General features: G+C 42.5%; 2 protein-coding genes across 2 annotated transcripts; one reads left to right on the forward strand and one right to left on the reverse strand.

Moving 5' to 3' along the window:
* Positions 1–2,344: 2,344 nt before the first annotated feature.
* Positions 2,345–4,053, forward strand: LOC115795659 (tripartite motif-containing protein 16-like). Its single transcript, XM_030751665.1, has one exon. The coding sequence runs from the start codon at positions 2,395–2,397 to the stop codon at positions 4,051–4,053; it is 1,659 nt and encodes a 552-aa protein (XP_030607525.1). The 5' UTR covers positions 2,345–2,394.
* A 4,895-nt stretch (positions 4,054–8,948) lies between these two features.
* Positions 8,949–11,018, reverse strand: LOC115795997 (tripartite motif-containing protein 16-like). The gene has a single exon (XM_030752172.1). The coding sequence runs from the start codon at positions 10,942–10,944 to the stop codon at positions 9,295–9,297; it is 1,650 nt and encodes a 549-aa protein (XP_030608032.1). The 5' UTR covers positions 10,945–11,018; the 3' UTR covers positions 8,949–9,294.
* Positions 11,019–20,262: the final 9,244 nt, after the last annotated feature.

The raw sequence follows: 20,262 nt of genomic DNA on the forward strand, positions 1-20,262 counted from the left end.
TTTTCACCAGGATCCTGCAAGGTGTTTAGAAATTGTGCATAAAGCTCCTCTCCATCCTGTACTGTGGCATAGGCAGAATTCAAAACCTGTAAATAGTCAGTAGGCCGAGTGTTAGGTTTTAATCCCCTCACAACATCTGCAGCAGGAGACAGTAGACTCTCCAGGATTCTTCTGGTTATGTGTAATGGAGGTAATTTGGGATCGGCAAGGAAGAATTCAGTTTGATTCCTTCATGCCTCATAATCAGCCTCATTGAAAGGCTTTGGGAATTTCCCAGAAAAGGATCGGAGTCTCAGTGAAAGTATCTCATGCGATGCTAGTTCTTCAGTCCTTAAAACACGCTCCACAACAACCTTTTGTATCTCCGAAGGATTTAGATCAGATTTGCTAAGTGAATTTGAATGCAACATCCCGTGCATCCCCTACTGGGAAGCACTGGGAACAGTGTCTTCTGCTGAGTCAGCCAGCATCCCCTGCTGGGCAGGCAGGAAAGGTGCTGACTTCTTCTCCTCCTATGAGTAGGTGTTCTGATTGTGGAGCACCAGATAACTAGAGTCAAAGGGCAGCCTACCCTGCCAGAGGGTAGGCTACAATTCCAGCAGGAGTCAAGAACAAGGGCCCATGAGCACAGGCACCCCGAGTACCTGAGAACTGCCCAACATGCAACATAGTATTCCAACTTCTTCTTCTCACCTTCAAATCTCTTCATAACCTTCCCCCCTACATTGCTGCTCTAATCCATTCCTACACTCCCTCACGCCCACTTCGTTCTTCTTCGTCACTGCTCCTCACTATACCTTCTGTCCGCTTAGCAACTATGGGGTCCAGAGCCTTTTCTCATACAGCACCCCATCTCTGTGAACACTCTACTGCAACCTTTAAAGGTCATAAACAGCTAATCTCTTTTTAAATCTCATCTAAAAGCCCATCTGTTCAAACAAGCTTTTGGCCTGTAACTGTGTGCGTTCTAGGATTTTATCTTGGTCCTAACTAACTGTTTTGCTTTTCTTCAATTTTTGTTTATTGTGTAATTGTGCTTTCTCTTTTGCTGTTTTCATCTTTGATTGTTTTTTATCTGTAAGGTGACCTTGAGTGCCCTGAAATTATTATTATTATTATTATTATTATTAACCCCTATACACCACACTGGCCCAAGAAACCCAGACCCCCAACCCCCAAGGGAGCGGGCCACCAACCACGTCAAAGCATGAAACAGGGGTGTAGCAAGATCTTTATTGTTTTAACATTTCTGGTTGCATCTAATGCCATTTAGTCCACGTAGGCTTTACAGAAATATGAATAAATCCATATTTACGTATTTTTTTCAAGATTTGCTGGAGAAAACAAGTTATTCAAACGCACTTTCGTCTACAACCCCTATAGGCCGCTTAATTTCATTTTAAAACATGGTCATAAATCATCCCTGCAGAAAAGATCGATGTGGTTGATTTTTAAAGGAGGACAGGCTCGATGTGTTATGAGCTATAATGACTACAGTGTAATTAAAAAACGGGAGTGTCACTGCAAAGAGCACATGATCATTATGATGAGTGTATTTTTTTTCACAGTATGACGGATTTCACATATGAAATGAATGTGTACTGTACTATGTGAAGTTACTATATTCTTTAAAACTGATGAAAGTTCATAAAAAAAATAATATTACTGTTTTCTCACATTGTTGACAAAAGCACAAATTTTTTTGTTCTGTGCCTCATTTTGAATTATTTCTCCTTCCTTTTTTGTCAAGTTTGTTATGCACCTTTCAAGTGGAATGAATTACAAATTGCTCTTAATCTAAAAAAACTACATTACCTTCGTGTGTTTCAAAGCTTCATTATCTGATGTGTTTTTCTTTTTACGTTTGTTGTAACTGATTTATATAACTGACTTACAACTGTGATCTTATAAAGGTTTTTTCTCTGCTCCTCAGTGAGACTGCCTGATTAAACAAAGCATTAAAAGTGTCATGGTCAAGAGTTTTGTTGCATGTGTTCCCATTTGTAAGTCTCCTGTGCCATCTTATTATCTTATTATTTACACCTTCATCTGGTTTCTTTCCTTTGTGTTTGTCTGAAACGCCATGATTAATTTAACCTGCGTTTCACTGTCCTCTCCCTCGCTCGTGATTCAAAAATGCCTTTTTCTGGATTCTTGTTTCTTTCATCAGCCAATAAAGGCTCACTTTCTGTTGCGCAACCAACCTGTAACAGGTTTCTCTGTGCTTCCCCAACATGTCCCTCCTCTTTAACAATTCCTGTAATTGGCAGGAACACTCCTCCCTCTTCTAAGTGATGCATGTATTTCCTTGTCCCTTCTTGTTTGCACTTCTTTCAGCTTCTGGATGGCTGTAACCAGCAAGTCTGTCAGGAAGCACTGAGAGAGAGAGGTGAAATGGCACAACAAGAAAGATTCTGCTGTTCGATCTGTCTGGATGTACTGAAGAATCCGGTGACTATTCCCTGTGGACACAACTACTGCATGAACTGTATTAATGCCCACTGGGATGAAGAGCATCAAAATCAAGAATACAGCTGCCCTCAGTGCAGACAGACCTTCACACCGAGGCCTGTCCTGGTGAAAAACACCATGTTAGCAGATTTAGTGGAGGAGCTGAAGAAGACTGGACTCCAAGCTGCTCCTGCTGATCACTGCTATGCTGGACCTGAAGATGTGGCCTGTGATGTCTGCACTGGGAGAAAAATGAAGGCAGTGAAGTCCTGTTTGGTCTGTCTGGCATCTTACTGTGAGAAACACCTTCAGCCTCATTATGATGTGGCTCCATTAAAGAAACACAAGCTGGTGGAGCCCTCCAAGAAGCTCCAGGAGAACATCTGCTCTCGTCATGATGAGGTGATGAAGATGTTCTGCCATACTGATCAGCAGAGTATCTGTTATCTCTGCTCTGTGGATGAACATAAAGGCCACCACACAGTCTCAGCTGCAGCAGAAAGGACTGAGAGGCAGAGAGAGCTCGAGGTGAGTCGACTAAACATCCAGCAGAGAATCCAGGACAGAGAGAAAGATGTGAAGCTGCTTCAACAGGAGGTGGAGGCCATCAATCAGTCTGCTGATAAAACAGTGGAGCACAGTGAGAAGATCTTCACTGAGCTGATCTGTGTGATCCAGAAAAGAAGCTCTGATGTGAAGCAGCAGATCAGATCCCAGCAGGAAACTGAAGTGAGTCGAGTCAAAGAGCTTCAGGAGAAGCTGGAGCAGGAGATCACTGAGCTGAAGAGGAAAGACGCTGAGCTGAAGCAGCTCTCACACACAGAGGATCACATCCAGTTTCTACACAACTACCCCTCACTGTCAGCACTCAGTGAGTCTACACACTCATCCAGCATCAATATCCGTCCTCTGAGCTACTTTGAGGATGTGACAGCAGCTGTGTCAGAGCTCAGAGAGAAACTACAGGACATCCTGAGAGAGGAACGGACAAACATCTCACTGACAGTCACTGAAGTGGATGTTTTACTGTCAGATCCACCAGAGCCAAAGACCAGAGCTGAATTCTTAAAATATTCACGTGAAATCACACTGGATCCAAACACAGCACACACACATCTGTTATTATCAGAGGGAAACAGAAAAGCAACAGCAGTAAATCAAGAAGAGTCTTATTCTGATCATCCAGACAGATTCACTGATTGGGAACAGGTCCTGAGCAGAGAGAGTCTGACTAGACGTTGTTACTGGGAGGTGGAGTGGAGAGGAAGAGGAGTTCATGTAGCAGTCGCATACAAGAATATCAGCAGAGTAGGGGGAGGGAATGAGTGTAAATTTGGACGCAATGACAAATCTTGGGCATTAAATTGCTTCAAAAATAGTTTTACATTTTGGCACAACAACATCCAAACTCCTGTCTCAGGTCCTCTGTCCTCCAGAGTAGGAGTGTACCTGGATCACAGAGCAGGTATTCTGTCCTTCTACAGCGTCTCTGAAACCATGACTCTGCTCCACAGAGTCCAGACCACATTCACTCAGCCGCTCTATGCTGGACTTTGGCTTTACTCTGGTGTAAGAAGTGCAAAATTCTGTAAACTAGAATGAAATATCATATTATGGTGGGTTCCTTGTGCATTTTATCTTCTCTCCATCATTGTTTTCATTGTTGTTTTTTAGGTGGAGCTCTTTCCTGTGTTTGTTTGCAGATGATTTATTTACAAAAATATTTCTCCACATGAAAATGTAAACGTCTTTGTGGTCTAAATATTTGTTAGATGTTTGTGTTGATGTATTTGTATGTTGTTTCTCTACCAATTCATGGAGCTTAACAGAAATCAGCAGACCTCTCATTACACACACACAGTGTATAATGATGTAATCTCTCTAGTGTATAAAGAAAGAATATTCATTGATTATTTATGTTTAACAGACCAAGTATGTTTTGTGTTGTTTTCTAAGTTAGTAAACGAAGTAAAATGTTTTATAATAAAATAAAAATTTAAGAGTCTTTTTCTATGTCTTCATTCCAGGATCTCACTCAAATATGAAGGATAAAATTTCAAACTAATCAGAGAGAAAAACTGAAACAGTTTCATATTTAGAGCAGAAGATTCGTCTTCATCAGTCAGCCTTTCAACATTTAATAAAACATCCATCCATCCAACCAACCAGTCCATCCATCCGATTTCTCTGCTAATCTTTGGCCAGGTTGCAGGGGGAAGCAGCATAAGTGACCAATCCCAGACTTCCCTCCCCAGCTACAAACCCCAGGTTTGTTTCCAGCACTGTAGCCAGGCTGACAAAGAGTCAGAGCTCTGTAGAGCCGAGTATTCCTTTCACTTTAACTGGTAGTGACTTCATGGATTTCTTTACAAATAAAATTTTAGACATTACAAATTGAATCAATTGAATTGAATCAATTGAATCCCATTTGGTGGTGGGATCCCAAAGTACTTGTACCTATCTTCAGTGTCTGCAGTCTTGCCTTGTGGTAATGCAGTCTCCTTAGTTCTGACTACCTTCTCTCTCATTTTACCATCCAACTACACTTCTCCAGTCCAAATGACACTCCAATGTTATTGCTGCAGATCCTGGTGATGTGTATCAGTTAATCGATGTCTCGTTCACTTCTGGCATACACTTTGATGTCATCTGTGTAGAGCGTTATGGTTCGGCTAATGTTTGCTCCATTTTGTAGTCGTATCCGTAGCAGTGAGGACAGAGCATCTCCTTGGTAAATTGATGGTGATTTGTGTGATGGGCTTGAGTTGGCCTCTAGTGTTGTTCTCCACATTCCCATGGAGTTCTTGATGAAGGTCCTGTTGATCTTGTACAGCACTAGGCATTCCAGGACCCGTTTGTGCGGCAACGTGCCATAGGCTTTCTTGTAATCAATCCAGGTGGTGCACAGGTTGGTCAGTCTAGTCTTACAATCTTGAGTGACTGCTCTATCTAGCAGTAGCTGGTGTTTTACTCCCCTGGTATCTCTGCCAAGTCCCTTCTGGGCCCCGCTCGTGTATTGTGCCATGTGCCTGCTCGTCTTAGCTACAATGATGCCTGACAGGAGCTTCCATTCTGTACTGAGGCTGTCACGGTCATGGGTCATAGGTGCTTTGACCAAAGATTCTTATTTGTATTTTGGTTTGAACTGTTTCCTTTGTAGCTTCCTTTGTTTCTGTTCTAGATTGTGTTTTGGTTTTTCCCAGTGTTGTATGTCAAGTCCACGTTCCTGTCGCCACCTAGTTGTTTCCTGTTTTATTTTGACAGTCTTCTGTTCCTTGTGTGTTGTGTTGTGTTTTACTTCCTTTGTCTCATTAGTATTATATTGTTCACCTGCGTTTCCCAAATGTGTCTACTTCCCTCATCAGCCCTCGTGTATTTAAGTCCTGAGTTTCCACTGCTCGTCGTGTCCTTGTCATTGTCCTGGTTGTCAGTGCTCCCATCATAATGTCCCTCTGCTGTGGTTTTCTGTCTGTGATCATGTTTACTACTTTATGCTGCTGACACTGACCAGTTCTGTTTCCTTGAGATTTCCAGCAATAAAACTGTGTTTTGAGGTTGCTCCTGAGTCTTGAGTCCTGCATCGGGGTCCTCATCCTGTCTGGCACGCAGCATTTCAAGGCAGAGGCAGGTTATTGGCTGGTAGTTGGATGTTTGTTTGTCTGTTTATCATAAAAATATATATACATTTTTTTATCTATTACATTTATTAAATGTATTATAACATTTATTTAAAAATCTTTTGTGTTTACTGAGTGGATGACAGCTGTTTCATCCTTCATTAAAGCACACAGCTGTCCTGTGAACAGCAATGAAATGTCACAAACGCACTTTAGTCGAGTTGTTGCGCAAGCTTAAGAAAACTGCAAAGCATTGTCATTATGATGATTATTATGGAGAGTGTATGCTTTTCTTTGCTGTTGTTGCTGTTTAGTATACGAAGTGACTGTATTCTTTAAAATTGATCAAAGTTCTTAAAAACAATATTAACTGTTTTCTTACATCATTGATAAAACACCAAATTGTTTATTCTTTGCCTTGTTTTGAATTATTTGTCACGTCATTGTGTTTATTGTCAAGTTTATTATGCACCTTTCAATTGGAATGAACTACAAATTGTCCTCAAACAGAAAACTACATTTCCTTTGTGTGTTTCTGCGCTTCATTATCTGATCAGTTTTGGTTTTTTTTTTATTGCTGCAACTAATTTATATAACCGATTTTCTATTTTGCTGTGCTTTTGTCTGTTAACTGTAATTTTGTAAATGTGTTTTTTTCTGCTCTTCAGAGAGACTGGCTGATTAAACAAAGCTTTATAAATGTCATGGTCCTGGGTTTTATTTAACACTTTATCAGGATCTCACTCAGAGCTGAAGGAGAAATTTTGAAACTAATTGGAGGGAAAAAAGAATCAGTTTTATATTCAGATCAGAATAATTTCAACATGTAATAAAACAGCTATTAGAGAAATGACTAAAGTTTTCTTGTCATTTGTGTTTCAACCGATGCCTTTGAAACCACCTCAAAGACTGATTTAAAAAATGTTATGAATGTGTTTTGATTAATTCAACCATCACAGCTCAAATTACTCCACAATTTTCAGCAATGAAGCATTTATGACATGATATATGATTTGACATATGACATGTCCCTTCAACAACAGACTGTTACATCAGCATATGAATGTTATCCTGCTGTAATCAAATCTGCTGTTCAGCAGGGTGCTGTCCTCTGTGAACAAATTAGGTTTACACATATATAAGAAAAGCTATTAATAAATATTTTAAAATGATCAAAATTAAATTAAGGTTCACCATAATTTAGTTTGCATCAATTTTTGTTTGTTGATGTTTTGCCTCGGGGATTATCATTAATTCATTTGAGTTCAGTCACAGAAAGCTTGAATAAGCAGAGGTGTACTGGATCAGCTCTCCAGTGGGAAGAGAAAATATGAGAGGAGCAGACCAACAGACCAACATCAGTAACATCACCTTCATGTTATTAAGCAGTCGAGTGTACGTGCAGTCACGCTGTCTACCCTTCACTTTTCCTTTTCATTGTTTGTCATGTAATTTGTCCTGTCTGACAACTTTTACAATCAGAATTATGATCTGAATGCACTGTTGTGCCAAAGACATTTATCTTTACAAGATGGGCTCAATAGACTCTCTGTGGGCTCCTCTTGTTCGTGTTTTTCTTTTCTTTTCTTTTTTCCCTTTATTTATACATTTTTATTATTATTCACATGTGTAGATGTGTTTATATGCATGTTATATGCATTGTGTGTGTGTGTGTTTTCAGACCTCCCCAGCCCCCTACACCGTGGCACAGAGGTCTAATTACCACGGACAACAATACCATATAGCATCTGGCCACGCACCCAGAAACCAACAGGTACCCACAGGCAGGAACGATCAGCAGGGGACCCTCCACAACCACACCCTACTGGGCCAAGGCTCAGCAAGTCCCGGTTCCAGGCACAGCCACACACACATGTGAATAATAATAAAAATGAATAGATAAAACAAAAACAGGAAAAGAAAAGAAAAGAAAAACACCAACAAGAGGAGCCCACAGAGAGTCTATTGAGCTCATCTTTTAAAAAACAAATGTCTTTGGCACAACAGTGTATTCAGATCATAATTCTGATTGTAAAAGTTGTCAGACAGGACAGATTACGTAACAGAGATGAGGAAAAAATGAAGCATGACGTGCAGACAGTCTGGCTGCATCCACACTAGACTGCTTGATAACATGAAGGTGGATGTTATTGATGTTGGGCTACAAACCATGCATGTTAGCTACTTAACTCACAGCAGATTATGGCGTAAAAAATAGTATAAATGAACATTTACAGGTCATTTGCATCAGTTTTCAGATTTCAGTTGATAACCTGCAGGATGACATGGAAAACCTTTACTGAGCCTCCAGCAGCTTCACCAACACCAGCAACGAGAGATTTAAATTTGTGTGACGTCACACTGATGCTGCATTCAGGGACCATGGGGGAAATGGGAGAAGAGACCTTACCAATATCATAAAATGCTTTGTTGCTGGACAAAGCTGGGATGGTTCAAATATTAAAAACACATTCACACCAGGTTTTTAAATCAGTTTTTGAGGTGGTCTTTTTCATAAGCATTGGTTAAAGTATGACTAAGTGAAAACTTTGGTAATTTCTCTAATAGCCGTTTGATTAAACGTTGAAAGGCTGACTGATGAATCTTCTGATCTAAATATAAATCTGATTCAATTTTTCTCTCAGATTTTCTCCTTCAGCTTTGAGTGAGATCCTGGAACGAATACAGAGTAAAAGACTCTTAAAAAACAACCATGACCGTGCCATTTTTAAAGCTTTTTATTCATTATAAAAACTTTTACTTTGTTCGCTAACTTAGAAAACAACACCACAAGTATTTGGTCTGCTAAAGATAAATATAAAGGTAGATTCATTCTTTATACACTGATACATAAAATACATTTACATTTCCGTGAAGAGACGACTGCTGATTTCCCTGTAAAATGCATGACATGGAAGAAAAACAACATACAAATACATCAATACAAATATTCAGCAAACATTTAGAGCACAGAGAAGTTTACATTTTCATGTGGAGAAATATTTATGTAAATCAAAATCATCATGAGCAGTGATAGCCTCCATGGTTAAACGGACACAGGAAAGAGCTCCACCTAAAAACTCAAAACATCAAGAGAACAACTAGAAGATGTCAAGGTACCACCCATAATGTTTGACTGACAGCTGATCTCTGTGCAGTGCAGAAATGCCACAACAATGATAGAGAGAAAAAAACATGCACAAGGAACCCACCATAATATGACATTTTATTCTAGTTTACAGAATTTAGCACTTCTGACACCAGAGTAAAGCCAAAGTCCAGCATAGAGCGGCTGAGTGAATGTGGTCTGGACTCTGTGGAGCAGAGTCATGGTTTCAGAGATGCTGTAGAAGGACAGAATACCTGCTCTGTGATCCAGGTACACTCCTACTCTGGAGGACCGAGGACCTGAGACAGAAGTTTGGATGTTGTTGTACCAAAATGCATAATTATTTTTGAAGCAATTTAATGCCCAAGATTTGACATTACGTCCAAATTTCCCACTCTCTGCTCTGCTGATATTCTTGTATGCGACTGCTACATGAACTCCTATCCCACTCCACTCCACCTCCCAGTAACAACGTCCAGTCAGACTCTCTCTGCTCAGGACCTGACACCATACAGTGAATCTGTCTGGATGATCAGAATAAGACTGTTGTTCATTCATTACTGTTACTTTCCTGTTCCCCTCTGATAATAACACCCATGTGTTTGCTGTGTTTGGATCCAGTGTGATTTCCTGTGAATATTTTAAGAATTCAGCTCTGGTCTTTGGCTCTGGTGGATCTGGCAGTAAAACATCCACTTCAGTGACTGTCAGTGAGATGTTTGTCCGTTCCTCTCTCAGGATGTCCTGTAGTTTCTCTCTGAGCTCTGACACAGCTGCTGTCACATCCTCAAAGTATCTCAGAGGACGGATATTGATGCTGGATGAGTGTGTAGACTCACTGAGTGCTGACAGTGAGGGGTAGTTGTGTAGAAACTGGATGTGATCCTCTGTGTGTGAGAGCTGCTTCAGCTCAGCGTCTTTCCTCTTCAGCTCAGTGATCTCCTGCTCCAGCTTCTCCTGAAGCTCTTTGACTCGACTCACTTCAGTTTCTTGCTGGGATCTGATCTGCTGCTTCACATCAGAGCTTCTTTTCTGGATCACACGGATCAGCTCAGTGAAGATCTTCTCACTGTGCTCCACTGTTTTATGAGCAGACTGATTGATGGCCTCCACCTCCTGTTGAAGCAGCTTCACATCTTTCTCTCTGTCCTGGATTCTCTGCTGGATGTTTAGTCGACTCACCTCGACCTCTCTCTGCCTCTCAGTCCTTTCTGCTGCAGCTGAGACTGTGTGGTGGCCTTTATGTTCATCCACAGAGCAGAGATAACAGATACTCTGCTGATCAGTACGGCAGAACATCTTCATCACCTCATCATGACGAGAGCAGATGTTCTCCTGGAGCTTCTTGGAGGGCTCCACCAGCTTGTGTTTCTTTAATGGAGCCACATCATAATGAGGCTGAAGGTGTTCCTCACAGTAAGATGCCAGACAGACCAAACAGGACTTCACTGCCTTCATTTTTCTCCCAGTGCAGACATCACAGGCCACATCTTCAGGTGCAGCATAGCAGTGATCAGCAGGAGCAGCTTGGAGTCCAGTCTTCTTCAGCTCCTCCACTAAATCTGCTAACATGGTGTTTTTCACCAGGACAGGCCTCGGTGTGAAGGTCTGTCTGCACTGAGGGCAGCTGTATTCTTGATTTTGATGCTCTTCATCCCAGTGGGCATTAATACAGTTCATGCAGTAGTTGTGTCCACAGGGAATAGTCACCGGATTCTTCAGTACATCCAGACAGATCGAACAGCAGAATCTTTCTTGTTGTGCCATTTCACCTCTCTCTCTCAGTGCTTCCTGACAGACTTGCTGGTTACAGCCATCCAGAAGCTGAAAGAAGTGCAAACAAGAAGGGACAAGGAAATACATGTATCACTTAGAAGAGGGAGGAGTGTTCCTGCCAATGACAGGAATTGTTAAAGAGGAGGGACATGTTGGGGAAGCACAGAGAAAACCTGTTACAGGTTGGTTGCGCAACAGAAAGTGAGCCTTTATTGGCTGATGAAAGAAACAAGAATCCAGAAAAAGGCATTTTTGAATCACGAGCGAGGGAGAGGACAGTGAAACGCAGGTTAAATTAATCATGGCGTTTCAGACAAACACAAAGGAAAGAAACCAGATGAAGGTGTAAATAATAAGATAATAAGATGGCACAGGATACACACAAGGAAAATAAATTAAAAGGAGGTGAACACAACAACTTTTTTATATTATACAAAACAAGAACAAGCAATTAAAAATGGGAACAAATGCAACAAAACCCATGACCATGACACTTTTAAAGCTTTGTTTAATCAGGCAGTCTCACTGAGGAGCAGAGAAAAAGACATTTACCAATGCTGTGAGAAAACAATATTACTATTTTAAGAACTTTAATCAGTTTAAAAGAATAGATTCCCTTCATGACCATAGGTGAGGGTGGGTAGTGACTGAAAGAATAAGATGGCGAATACAAGCGGCAGAAATGAGCTTCCTCCAACGGGTGGCTGTCCTCTCTCTTAGAGATAGGGTGAGGAGCACAGCCATTTGAGAGGGGCTCAAAGTAGAGTTGGTGCTCCTCCTCATTGAAAGGGGCCAGTTGATGGTGGTTTGGGCATCTGGCTAGGATGGATGGATGGATGGAGCAGCAAACCACTGCTGTTACTCACTCGCTGCAAGATCCAAATCTTTGGAGCTTCATTTATTATGATTGTCACATTTTCTTCTGACACACCTCAAGTACAAAGAGTTTTGGGTCTAGCATCCCAAACATGCCACTTAATCTTTCTACACCTACTTCCTTTAGCCTCTGTGGATTTACTGCATAAATGTGTCTGAGCTCCAGAAGAAGCTGATTTCCATTTACATATTCATTCCTTGCATTCATCTTTTTTTTTTTTTTTTTTTGTGACAGCTGTGTGTTGTCACTGTGGGGCCCAGGTCCATTTTTTTGTTTGTTTGTTTGTTTGTTTGTTTGTTTGTTTGTTTGTTTGTTTGTGGTGGGGTGTGATGAATCGGGGTGCTTACTGAGCCAGTTGTTTGTGTGGCTGGCTCTTTCCGGCGGGATTCCTCTACCTCCCATTCCTAGATAACCTGACCCTCCTGGCTTCTACCCCCCACCCCAAACACACACACACACACAACAACTGATTGCTGACTGCGAAGAGGAGGTGTTTCATTGGCGTTACTGCACATTGGCTGGATCCAAGCAACTTTGAGAGCCATTCTGTTGGTCTTGCATGCAGGCAGTTAAAGGGCACTCACACATTGGCAAGTGCGATGAATGACATACACTCAGAATATGAAATCCGTGAGAAGATCATCAGAACCACAACTGATAATGGTTCAAACTTCATTAAAGCATTCAGAGTGTTTGGAGAACATGAAAACAAGGAGATCCAACACAAGATGATCAGGATGAGGAGGTGGAATTCATTGACATTGGCATCATTATGACTGAAGATGATGGTCTCCAATACCAACTTCCAAAGCATCATAGGTGTGCTTGCCATTTGTTGAATCTGGTTTCTATGGTGGATGCAAATAATGTAAACAAGGTAGAGGCCTATAAGAAATTGTCGAGGTCGGCCTTCTCCAAATGTCAGGCTCTCTGGAACAAGACTGCAAGGTCTACTACTACTGCAGAGGTGGTTGAAGAACATTGCAAACTTCAGCTGATACAACCTAACACAACAAGGTGGAACTCCTTTTACTTGGCTGTAGAGCGGATCCTGAGAATCCTCAAAGTACAAGGAGAGGGAGCTGTGAGAGCTGTCAGTGCTGCACTTGATGTTCCAATGTAAGTACTGGTAGTGAATATTTGTTTGGGTGTTTCACCCACACTAATACTTAATACTTGATGATTACCCTATGCTGTACCTATAGAATTATTCCAAGTAAATCTTGGAATCTGTCAGAAGCCTTGCGGAAAAGTAATGGTTATTTTTTTAAATGGTAAATTTTCTTCTGTAGCACCTTTTATCCAAAGCAATTTACAATTTGTATTACATTCACTTAAGCATTTTTGTTTTTGTGTGCATTAGGTACAGTCCAGCTGACATCGCCTTTTTGGGTGAATACACCACCACCATGGGTCCAGTTGCAAAGGCAATAAACATACTTCAGGGAGAATCCAATATTCAGATGGGATAGCTGCTCCCTACAATCAACGCCCTCGTCTCCAAGCTTGACAAAACCAGAGCGTCGCTGAAATTCTGTAAGCCACTGATCGATGCCCTGCAAGGAGGACTGAAGAAACGATTTGGGGAAATGATGTCTGACCCAGAACTGGTTGCTGCAGCCATTCTACATCCAAAATTCAAGAAATGCTGGACTGCTGATGAAGAGGTTCTCAAATCAGGTAAGAAAACATCTAGCATTAAATATTTCTCAGTCATGTTCCTATTTTGACTTTTTTATTTATTTATTTTCTATTTTTAGTTAAATCAATCAAAAATCTTATTTAGACACAAAAGACTTGAGAAATCTAGCTGGTTGTTTCCTTAAAAGTCAATATGACAAACAACTTAGAGCAAGGTTATTGTAAGGATGCAGGGGTTTTGTTGTGGTGGTTTTCTCTCTCTCTCTCTCTCTTCCTTTTCCAGGGGGCAGGTCGTGCTGTGTTTTGCTACTTCTAGGCGGAGCCTGAGGTTTAAGCTGGGTAATCCTGCACACCTGTTTCCTGTGGTGGAGCGATTAGCCCGGCATTTAAGGTCCAGGTGTTACCCTTGGTCTCCACCAGAGTGTCATTCTACCACAGTGGTAACGACCTCCAGCCAACTCATGATGTTCATAGTGTTTACTGCCCGTCAGGTGTTTATGTCTCTGTGTGTCTCTAGGAAGCTTCAACTTGCCTCAGCCTGCCTGCCCTCGTGGATCCGCTCGTCAGTCACCACATACCGGTCACCTTCCACACTGACTTCTTACTGCCTGCCCACCCACGGACAATCCAAACCCCTGCTGCCCTTACATGCCTCCCCTGCAGGATTCATCGATTCCCGGAATCAAGTAAGATTGACTCTTTTTTGTTTGGAACCTTCAATTCACTTCCAATCTCCAGAAAACTCACAACCAGCCATCTCCTCCTCTGCCTAGAGAGAATTCCCGTTTCCCCTGGAATCGGAATCCCGTGAAAGCCGCCAACAACCTGTCACCACGCCGGATTCATCTGCAAGCCCCCAGTGCTAACCACATCTCTCACTGTGTTTCCAATAAATCGTTTGTAAATCACTCACACTACCTTGTCCGCCTCTGCTCTTGGGTCCACTTAGCTATCCTGACCACTAGTTTCGACAGTTACTAAGAGTTTTATAAACTAACAGGCAGACAATGCAATGATTTTTGAAAAATGGTATACATGTATAGCCTGGTGATAGACTGTTTGATTTAGGTCTCAGTTACATCAAGGAGCATCTTCCTGAACACAGAACGCCTCCTCTGTGGCAAACTGACTCCTCAAGCGCTCCTGATGAAGAGGACTTTTTCTCCAGCTTGAAGCACATACACACCCAGGAAACAACCAAACAACTTGATGCATACCTGGCATGTACAGCTGAAGGTATGACCATTTTAACATCTTACCAGGCTGTATCCAGCCTGTCACTCAAGTTAAACACTGCCCTACCAGCCTCTGCTGCTTGTGAAAGGCTTTTCAGTGTAGCTGGATTGATCTTCAGCCCAAGAAGGGGAAGAATAGACTCGCACAACTTTGAAAACCAGCTTCTACTGAAGTTGAATAAGGACTTCTTCAAATTTGAATAGTTTGACCAGGCTGATATCTATAGAATTGAACTACATTCATCTTCTAAAAACTGAGTGGATATTTTAGTGAGAAATAAGATATTGTTGTCCTTTAATTGGATTTATTTTATTGAGTTTGTCTTGCTGAAAAAGTTGTTGATTCAGGTATTAATCTAGATTAATCTGTGAAGAGCTTTCACTGTTTTGTAAGCTTCTAGATTAAGTATGGTAGTTCTTAGTTACCAGTGTTACTGGCAGCCTCGCACACAGAATAATAAATATGTAACGGACTGCAATGAAAATGCTGGGAAACGTGTGAGAAGAATTGTCACAAAGTACCTCGATCCATGATTCTGTTTTTGTCATGTACAGTTTTACACTGCATGTTATTTGGAGCTACCCTACTGTGAATACTTGTGAAATCAATGTAAATGGAAAACTGCCTATGTAGGTACTGATAGCTGTAGACAGCAGTATGTTGACGTTGCTTTGGAAAAAAAAGTTATGTATAATTTTTGAGTGATGTTGGTACACAAATAACCATTTGAAAGTGCCTTTTTTAAGCTTTTATTGAGGAAAATAAAATGTCAATACAAAAATCACTAATAGTGCTATACATGTATAAATAGTAAACAGGTTATAAGAGCAGTCTGATGGTGTGCTTTTTACACACATCTGCATGTCCCATTTATGTACAAGAAGTGTACTCCAAAGTCTGTCACAAGTCCAGAAAGTCCCCATGCTGTGAGTTGTGCTGTGTTGGTGCCCTATGTGCTTGAGCATAGGCAGGGCCGCTGAAAAAAATGCTGTTGGGTGCAGATGGCCCTTGAGCATATCCTTCCATGTGCCCCTGTGCAAAATTGTATGGCTGTTGTTGCTGGGTTAGTTAGTTAGTTAGTTGCCCCAGAAGTGTAAAGCCATCTCTGATAGTTGAGGTTATTTTGCTAATGTTTTCTGAAATTTTATCCAGTCTCTCTGAGTTGTGTCTCTCTGACTCCTCTAGTAGGTCGATCATCCTCCTCTTTAGCTGGAGCTCTTCCAGAACTGCCGGGTCAGAGTGCATTTTCCACTTCAGTCTGTCTTTCCTATGATTGGACAGCTTTGCCTTAAAAAATAAAGCAGATGATACGTGATTTGTAAATACGGCACTGATGTGCATATCTAAGCATATTTTAAAAATAAACACCAATTACACCGTTTAGCACTGTTTACTTATACGTACTTCAAGCTCAGCCCGACGAGCTTGTGATACATCCAGCTGAACTGGGGAGGCACCTGGGTCATTGATGGAAGTGTAGCTCATGGCTGGCAAGGGCGTAGAGCTCCGTGGACTCGAAGCTGTGCTGACCGCCGCACTGTCTTCTAAATCGGCGGTTTCGAGACCAACTTCCAGGGTGCTAGTAGCTGGCGATCCGCCCCATATTTGCTCACAGAGTTCAAAAAACACGAGCACAACACGTCCATGTCCACTACAACACCCCGAATCCACTGCCTGCCTGTACTTCATCCTTACCGCTTTCAACTTGCCGGTCACCTGGGCCTTCGTTATTGAGCTTCTGTCGTGCAGAAAGTCTTTGCCATCTGCCGTCCCGTTTGCAGGATAATGCTCAAGGTATTCAGCGTGGATGTCAGCGTACCTTGAGTAGCACGATTCCCAGTCTACATTTTCTTGTGATTTTGACGTTTTGTAATTTAGCTTTGTGTGGAGCATCAACCCAACTTCATCGTCAGCACACACGAAACCTCTCACACCGGCCATTTTGTAAATAATGAACAATTTGCTGCGATTCCTACTGTATTCCTCCACTTGCGTAAACAAGCTTTGCAAAGAAAAAAACAACGTGAACTTGTGGCCTGGCATGGGAACTACATCATTTTCATCGTTTCACGTGTCATCGTGTAAACGCAGATCGTTTCTGAAACACTATCGTGTAAATGGAAGGCTGAAACACATCAAAACAACAGCGTTATGTAAACGGGGCCTGAGACCGCTGAACTACACCCACTCCCCAGCAGCTGCTTCCACAAGCAAACAGTGAATGCCGCCGCTTTGGTAGAGAAAGCGGGTTGGGTGATACCAAGTTTTTGTGTGTGTGTGTGTGTGTGTGTGTGTGTGGGGGGGGGGGGGGGGGGGGTTACATTACCAAATGATTAAACATGCTAGTATTTTACCCAAAATTGATAATGAATAAAGAAAATTAACATGTTATTCATGTAAGATGGTTTTTGTAAATCAAAATGATGTGACTTTATTGGGGGGATTTATAGTGATTGGATCAGATTATTGGGGGGGTCATAACCCACCTATCTCCCCGCAAATTACGCGCTTGTGTGTTTGTATTGTATAATTTAGATATTCATCTTGAGCATTTGCATTTATCAAAAATCAATTTCAGCTGTATCATCTTTTCACTAAATCTTAGAGTTGATTCAAATTAATCAGATAAAAAATAAAAATCAATTAATGTTCTAAAAACAAGATTTGACCCAGACTTTAAGTCAGCCATCATGGGAAAGGAAAAACACATGCTAAAGCTCACACAAGTCTATAATTAGTCATCCGAGAATCCTACAATTTAAGTGGTTTATGCGTAAATGTATTACACCTATGGCATAAAATAAAGACAAAAAACAAAACAATAAGGACATAACAGACATATGTAAAAAGTGTGATTCAAAGGAACATTAATACATTGCGTATGGCAATTCAGGCAGGAAACTGTTTTAGGACAAAGTTAAAGAGATCATTTAAAAAGAAAATCATTTCAAAACAAAAAATTATACTAGACCCAAAATTATTTGTCATGGCTCTATCCACAGGTTTCTGTAAGAGTGTATGTAGGCCGCCATGACAGACTGCTACTTCCGCTGTCCGGTTTTATACACTGCTCAAAAAAATAAAGGGAACACTCAAATAACACATCCTAGATCTGAATGAATGAAATATTCTCATTGAATACTTTGTTCTGTACAAAGTTGAATGTGCTGACAACAAAATCACACAAAAATCATCAATGGAAATCAAATTTATTAACCAACGGAGGCCTGGATTTGGAGTCACACACAAAATTAAAGTGGAAAAACACACTACAGGCTGATCCAACTTTGATGTAATGTCCTTAAAACAAGTCAAAATGAGGCTCAGTATTGTGTGTGGCCTCCACGTGCCTGTATGACCTCCCTACAACGCCTGGGCATGCTCCTGATGAGGTGGCGGATGGTCTCCTGAGGGATCTCCTCCCAGACCTGGACCAAAGCATCCACCAACTCCTGGACAGTCTGTGGTGCAACGTGACGTTGGTGGATGGAGCGAGACATGATGTCCCAGATGTGCTTCAGGTCTGGGGAACGGGCGGGCCAGTCCATAGCTTCAATTCCTTCATCTTGCAGGAACTGCTGACACACTCCAGCCACATGAGGTCTAGCATTGTCCTGCATTAGGAGGAACCCAGGGCCAACCGCACCAGCATATAGTCCCACAAGGGGTCTGAGGATCTCATCTCAGTACCTAATGGCAGTCATGCTACCTCTGGCGAGCACATGGAGGGCTGTGCAGCCCTCCAAAGAAATGCCACCCCACACATCACTGACCCACTGCCAAACCGGTCATGCTGAAGGATGTTGCAGGCAGCAGATCGCTCTCCACAGCGTCTCCAGACTCTGTCACGTATGTCACGTATGCTCAGTGTGAACCTGCTTTCATCTGTGAAGAGCACAGGGCGCCAGTGGCGAATTTGCCAATCCTGGTGTTCTCTGACAAATGCCAAGTGTCCTGCATGGTGTTGGGCTGTGAGCACAACCCCCATCTGTGGACATCGGGCCCTCCTACCATCCTCATGGAGTCGGTTTCTAACCGTTTGTGCAGACACATGCACATTTGTGGCCTGCTGGAGGTCATTTTGCAGGGCTCTGGCAGTGCTCCTCCTGTTCCTCCTTGCACAAAGATGGAGGGAGTGGTCCTGCTGCCTGGTTGTTGCCCTCCTACGGCCTCCTCCACATCTCCTGGTGTACTGGCCTGTCTCCTGGTAGCGCCTCCAGCCTCTGGACACTACGCTGACAGACACAGCAAACCTTCTTGCCACAGCTCGCATTGATCCTGGATGAGCTGCACTACCTGAGCCACTTGTGTGGGTTGTAGAGTCCGTCTCATGCTACCATGGGTGTGAAAGCACCACCAACATTCTTCTTCTTCCTGCTCTTGTCGGAGACGGTCGCACTATCTCTCTCTCCCTGCCCTCCCCATCTCTCCGCTTGCTGCTTGCTGTGAGAGCGTCTTTTACACACTGTCCGAATAAGAACAAGATTGAAACATGGATCTGGCAAACTGGGCATTCTCCATCATTGATCGAATTTTTTCCACTATGAGATCCGGGACAGGGGAGCCTGCGTGTCCAAGTGGAACAGACCCGGTTGGATACGTCATCGACTCTTGGAGCTCGTGGAGACCGGTGTGCTTCTCAGCCCTTGGAGTGGAAGACGTGGAAGACGCATATATATTCGGCTTTTTGGTAGCGGTATCTTCTCTGTTTGGGCTCGGTGGATACCTGCTTTACTGGCAAATTAAGAAAATCTGGACGGCGGTTCGACATCTGCAGAGGCTGCCGACCCAGGTGGAAGGGCTGAGCAGAGCCGTACAAACTCAGACTCAAAGCCTGGTGGACCTGAGCCGCAAGATTAGCGGGCTCGCAGGCGAGGGGGGTTAGATCAGGAGATATAGTTCGGTTCTGCACAGTGAGGACGGCAATCAACGAATTTGGAATATTGGATTTTTGAACGGTTTCCCAGTAAGACTGAAGGCTGTTGGAAAAACAAGCAGCCTGTTCCAAAACAACATTTGTTATCAGGAATTCGGCTCCCCTGCCGGCCTTGGGTTGGCAACCATATCTCTCTCCAGGGCTCTGTGTGCGGCTGCTCTTCCCCCCACTTGTGATTTGTGAAGCTCGGTCTGGTGTACCACGGCCGCTGATGAAATTCCACCACTATCAGCGAACTGTTTTGGCTGGAACCTGGCATCTGGCTCCACAATGCCCCCACCTCTCGTCTCCATCTGCATTCCCTCCTGACCTGACCTCACCTACCGCCGCTGTCCTAGCTTTACATGTGCAAATGCTTTGCTAAGGTGGTTTTTTTGGACCCTGGTATAGTGCTCTTTTTGAGCACTGTACCAGATGACTTTTTTTTTAACCTAACTTCCCCATGATGTGTTGTTTTCTCCTCCTGCCAAAGGTAGCGCTGCAAGTCGGCTGCATGACCCCAGGACACATATCCCCCCATGTGTGTTGTGTTTTGTGTATTCTTGGATGGTGTTCTGTAACTGCAATTTCCAATGTGTGAACTTGTTCACCCACATGGCAATAAACTTCATTCATTCAT

This window comes from Archocentrus centrarchus, chromosome 17, assembly GCF_007364275.1.
Source record: "Archocentrus centrarchus isolate MPI-CPG fArcCen1 chromosome 17, fArcCen1, whole genome shotgun sequence".
Lineage (NCBI taxonomy): Eukaryota > Metazoa > Chordata > Actinopteri > Cichliformes > Cichlidae > Archocentrus > Archocentrus centrarchus.